The sequence below is a fragment of the Triticum dicoccoides genome, chromosome 3B (genome assembly GCF_002162155.2).
Source record: "Triticum dicoccoides isolate Atlit2015 ecotype Zavitan chromosome 3B, WEW_v2.0, whole genome shotgun sequence".
Lineage (NCBI taxonomy): Eukaryota > Viridiplantae > Streptophyta > Magnoliopsida > Poales > Poaceae > Triticum > Triticum dicoccoides.
In genome coordinates, this window is record NC_041385.1 from 44025104 (window position 1) to 44030127 (window position 5024).

The 5024-nt window shown below is 45.5% G+C and overlaps 1 protein-coding gene across 3 annotated transcripts; it reads right to left on the reverse strand.

Annotated features, from left to right (window-relative positions):
* Positions 1–294: 294 nt before the first annotated feature.
* On the reverse strand, positions 295–3344 carry LOC119274594 (calcineurin B-like protein 9). Of its 3 annotated transcripts, none has more exons than XM_037555303.1 (9): positions 3163–3344; positions 2761–3055; positions 2574–2656; positions 1725–1784; positions 1474–1582; positions 1332–1384; positions 1164–1244; positions 975–1087; positions 295–815 (listed from the first exon to the last, which is right to left on the reverse strand). In XM_037555303.1, exons 1-9 carry the CDS (start codon positions 3202–3204, stop codon positions 761–763), a joined length of 891 nt encoding a protein of 296 aa, XP_037411200.1. In that variant the 5' UTR covers positions 3205–3344; the 3' UTR covers positions 295–760. The 3 variants fall into 3 exon arrangements, with proteins under 3 accessions (XP_037411200.1, XP_037411201.1, XP_037411202.1); XM_037555304.1 differs by lacking the exon at positions 3163–3344 and adding an exon at positions 2300–2460 and having other exon boundaries at positions 2761–2896; XM_037555305.1 differs by lacking the exons at positions 2761–3055; positions 3163–3344 and adding an exon at positions 2300–2512.
* Between the last annotated feature and the right edge of the window lie 1680 nt (positions 3345–5024).

The following is a 5024-nucleotide window of genomic DNA, read 5'->3' on the forward strand; positions in this document are numbered from 1 at the left end:
CATGGCTTTCTGGGAAGCGGTCCACGTTGGTGAATCCATGTGTGTGCAGCGTTTATCCCCCAATCGTAAGGAAATTACTTTATTCAGTTCATTCACATCAATGATTGAGTTACTTTGATTAGTTCACATCTACGTATGATTAGCATCAGGAAAGCACATAAAGAACTGGCCCTTGCATCACCCCAAGGGCCAAAACAAAGTCCACTGTCGCCATCAGCCCATCACAGGTGAGATGATTGGTTCATGGACAAACACTTGGCGAATATGCTTTGCATCAATCTTGTACAGTAGATATCACCAAGCAAAAGCATGCGTCTCGGAAAGGTTTTCGATTATATATACATCAATCATGGCTTAGCCATGACATATGTTGGCGCTAGGATTAGGATAGTCTAGATAATGGACGCTACAACATCACAAGTTAGCATTCACAAAATTGCGCGGAACTGGCTGGCATTTGCGGAACTTAGATTCCTCCTATCTATGTATATGAGCAACTTAGACTCCTCATATCACGCTGTCCTGTTCTTGAATGAATGGTGTATATACAGTTAGTACAACACAATGCACACCAGACGCCGTTAGCTGCCAATTTGCCATCATGAATGGGACTCTTCAGTTGCCGGGTTGATTATCTGATGTCCATCCTGAAGCAACAGCCATCCTTAACATGGCTGCTCTGTTTCTCAGCATCCCAATTCTCAACGGCTGACGCAATCAGCAACCAACTTGTCACCATCAAGTACAAGCCTTGTGATGTTTAGTCTTCAACCGCGGTATTGAAAACAAAACTTGGGAACGCTGTTGTGACGTCCCTGATACACAGATTGGCAAGAAATCACTCATGTAAACACCGACGAAATGTTTTCAAAGAGAAGAAATGCCAATGTATTTCTGACTAGCTCTAAACATATGGAATGTAAGTTGCAGACGGTATTGACAATTATCTGATTGTAGTTTTCAGATTTTCAAACCTTAGATAGGGTAGAGTCATGTTCTTCAATAGTTTAGGATGGCGTAATACAAATTCCTTCCACTCTTCTTGGCAAATTTTTCCATCCCTATCGGTATCAGCATCCTCAAATGTCTGAAACCAATTCAAACTTACATCCATGTAAAATGGAAATAAATAACGAAAGAAGCCCAAGGAAATGATTGCGTACCTTGTCTAGGATGGCCTCAAGAAGGTCATGCGATAATTCCACATGAGATTCATTCAAAATGGCAATAACCATTTGCATCACCTAAGAAACAGGAGCACCAACAGATCACCCTGCTGAAGTAAAGGAACTACAGGTACAGACAGAAATACAACATCCATCTGAACTAACCTCCTCGCGCTCAATAAAGCCAGTCTGTCTCAAATCATAGAGCCTAAATGCAACTGAAAAAACTCAGAAGGAGAGCCCTAACTGTAAGTATATCTCAACATGTTCATGCAGAAGTCATAGTTTTTGCAAGAATAGTACTTACAGTTGATCTTGTCTTCCACAGGTGCCAATGGATGAAAGACACTGAGAGCATGAATAAACTCCTCAAACTCTATTACTCCATTTTTCTTCTCATCAAACAAATCAAAAACCTGAATCATATAGGACAATCTCAGTTGGATGCTATCTCACAAACCAAAATGCAATGTGAGCAATTCAGAATTCCGTGTATGACATGGTAAATAATGATCTTGAAGCACTTAAAAATAGCAAATTGAAGTTGTCAACGCTTACCCTATCAAGAAAAAGATTCTGCCCACTAGGAGTCTTGAATAATGCTAGCTGAAGTTCTTCCTAAATAACAATTCAACAGAAAAGACAGATAGGTCATTTTTTTATGCTTTGCTAGTTCAATCATAGATAGTATACGAATATAAAAGGGCATTGAAACTTTTCTAGGTACCCGCTTTCATCCCCGCACGTCATATGTGCACCCATAACAGATGGTTCATATGTGCATTATAAAACTAATTACTGTTCCTTTGCTGGTTCAAACTTCACACGGAATCCACACAACGTGCTGACCTGGAAATCTAATTGACGGTTCAATCATAGTATGCGAAAAGAATAGAAGAGGACAATTTCATCCTCGCACGTCATATGTGCACCCATAACAGATCGTTCATATGTGCACTATAAACTTAATTAATATTCTTTCACAGACTTGGACTTGCACATCAATCATCAACAAAGTAAGATGCAAAATTATTGCACCATTAGCTTAATAAATAACTTAGTCACGCCACAAGAATGAAGGTGACAAATCAAACATTCAGACATGTAAGCGCCACACAACACAACGTACTGACCTGGAAAAAATACAGGCCAATAATTCCGTGGGTCAAGCCAAATTTATTATTGCTCCCTCTATACAGCTCATATGACAGTGTCTCCTTAATCCATGTGCTGGGGAAAGAATCCATCACATGTGATGCAGCATTTTCAGATGGATCTATGAAGTAATCCGGATCTGAATCGCTAAGCCCAAACATTGCCGGTCATGTATCTCTGTCGAATTAGGACTGTGCACTAATTTGTTTCAGATTACAGAAGAAACAGAGGCGCTTTAGCTTTAGTGGGTACCTTGTGGATGAGGCCGTCGTTGATGATGGAGCAGCTGATCTTCTTGTAGAGCTCGAACAGCGCCTCCACCTCGTTCACCGAGACTTGATTCAGTCGGCAAGGAAAAGAAGACTCGTATCAAACGACATTGCAATAAGAAGTACTAAGATGAAATCGAGGGGGAAAAGAGATGGATGGTTTTCTATACAGCATCTGGACTCGTCGGCGAGGCGGGCGAGGTCGCGGAAGCTGAGGGAGGAGCAGCCCGGCGCGACGCGGCGGCGGAGGAGGTGGTGGTGGTGGTGGCTCCCCTTCTTGGCCATGAGGAAGAAGGACGGGGCGGAGGGATCTCTGCGCGGGTGCGAGGAGGAGGAGGCCGAGGGAGGGGAGCAGATGCCGGCCAGGCAGTCGGTGAGCGCGAAGAAGACGAACTCGGCGATGGCGACGAAGGGCAGGACCACCGCGCAGAGCCGCTCCCCCACCGTCAGCGAGCTCCCCGACCTCTGCGCGCGGCGACCAGAATCAAACAAGTCAGAATTGCAGATTTGGATTTCGTCCAAGGAAGACAGAGGAAGAAGGCCAGAGCTAGCCAGCTGGCTGAGCCACCCACCAAGTCCCCGGAGGAGATGCGGGAGTTGAAGCGCGAGGCCATGGCGGCGCTCCTCCCCTCCCTCCCTGCCGCTGCCTCCACTTCTCTTCTAACGACTCGCCTGCGTGGTCGACGGCGGACCGTGTCTTTTTGGGGCGCGCACACGCTATTCAGAAGGGAAAATAAATGGACTGCTCCTCTGCTTCGAGAAAGCGGCCCTGTTCCGTTCTTTCTTTAAGTGAAAAAAGAGAGAGAATGAGTCAGATGAAGATGATCTGCCTTGTCCACGTAACGTAGGTGGCATTCATCGACGGTCCCCCGTGGCGACAACAGATCCGATCCGCCATGATTTGCATCAGGGATGGAGTACTCCCTCCGTAAACTAATATAAGAGCGCTTAGAAACGCTCTTATATTAGTTTACGGAGGGAGTACATCAGATCATCTCTAGCCAGCCAGATCATGTATCGCAAATTCCCATTAGGGCTTGTTTGGTTCCAATAAATTACCTGACTTATAAGTCAGGTGACTTAAAACCAGTGACTTATAAGTCACGCCTGTTTGGTTGTCACCTGACTTATAAATCACCTGACACACCTTTTCACATCAATCCATATCATGCAGGGTTGGGACCCACGCAAAAGGAGGCGATTTATAAGTTTTAAGTTGGGGTGGAGCAACTTATGACTTATAAGTTGAGGTGACTTATAAGTCAGGTCTGTTTGGCAAAATAAGTCACTTTTTTCACTTTTCGACTTATAAGTTGGTGACTTATTTGGAACCAAACAGACCCTTAATACCGCGAAACGCATGGCAGAACAGATTTTTCAAAGGATAATGACATAGTTCTCACCAAAATTTAAACATAGTTCATCGCACAAACTTAAAATATACTAGATTTAAACCTACGCTAAACGACTCATCCTTCTTGACATGGAGATGATACTCCACCGTGGAGTTTCAGAGGACGAAGGCGAAGTGGTACTCCTCTTGGCCGCCTCGAGCGGCGCGGCGGTGCCGATTCTTCGCGCTCCGCCTTGCGGAGGCGCTTCGTGGTTGGCCAAAGAATGTAGTGGAGGCAGTCGGACTCCCTCCACGCCCTCCGGCCGCCGCTACGGGAGAAGGCGCCGTGCTCCCGCACCTGCATGCAGCGTCATTGATACATCCATTGTGCATCATGTTTTCCTACTGATATTTACAATATTTTTTTATCATTATAACACTTTATAATTCAATTCTAATGTCTTTCCTCTCTTAATTTGCAAGATTTACATGAAGAGGAAGATTGCCGGCAGTTGAAATTCTAGACCTGGAAAATCTACATCAGAGATTGATGGGGAACCTTGCATGGAATTTCAAAAAAAATCTACGCACACGCAAGGATCTGCCCATGGAGATGCATACCAACGGGAGGGAGAGTGTGTCTACATACCCTGGTAGACCGTAAGCGGAAGCGTTTCACAATGCGGTTGACGTAGTCGAACTTCTTCGTGCTTCAACTGATCAAGTACCAAACGCACGACACCTCCGCGTTCTGCACACGTTCAGCTCGGTGACGTTCCTCGCCTTCTTGATCCAGCAACACGTCGAGCTAGTAGATGAGTTCCGTCAGCACGACGGCGTGGTGACGATGATGGTGAAGTGATCTCCGCGGGGTTTAGCCTAAGCACTATGAAAATATGACCGGGGGTGTAAACGATGGAGGGGGACGCCGCACATTGCTAACAATTGATATGTTTTATGTGTGGCGCCCCCTTCATGTATATATAGGTGGGAGGGAGGGAGGAGCAGCTCTAGGGAGCAGCTCTAGGAGGAATCCTACTTGAGCTCCCTCCCAAGCCTGCGCCTCCCCCTGCTATATATAACCGACGGGGAAGGAAAGAG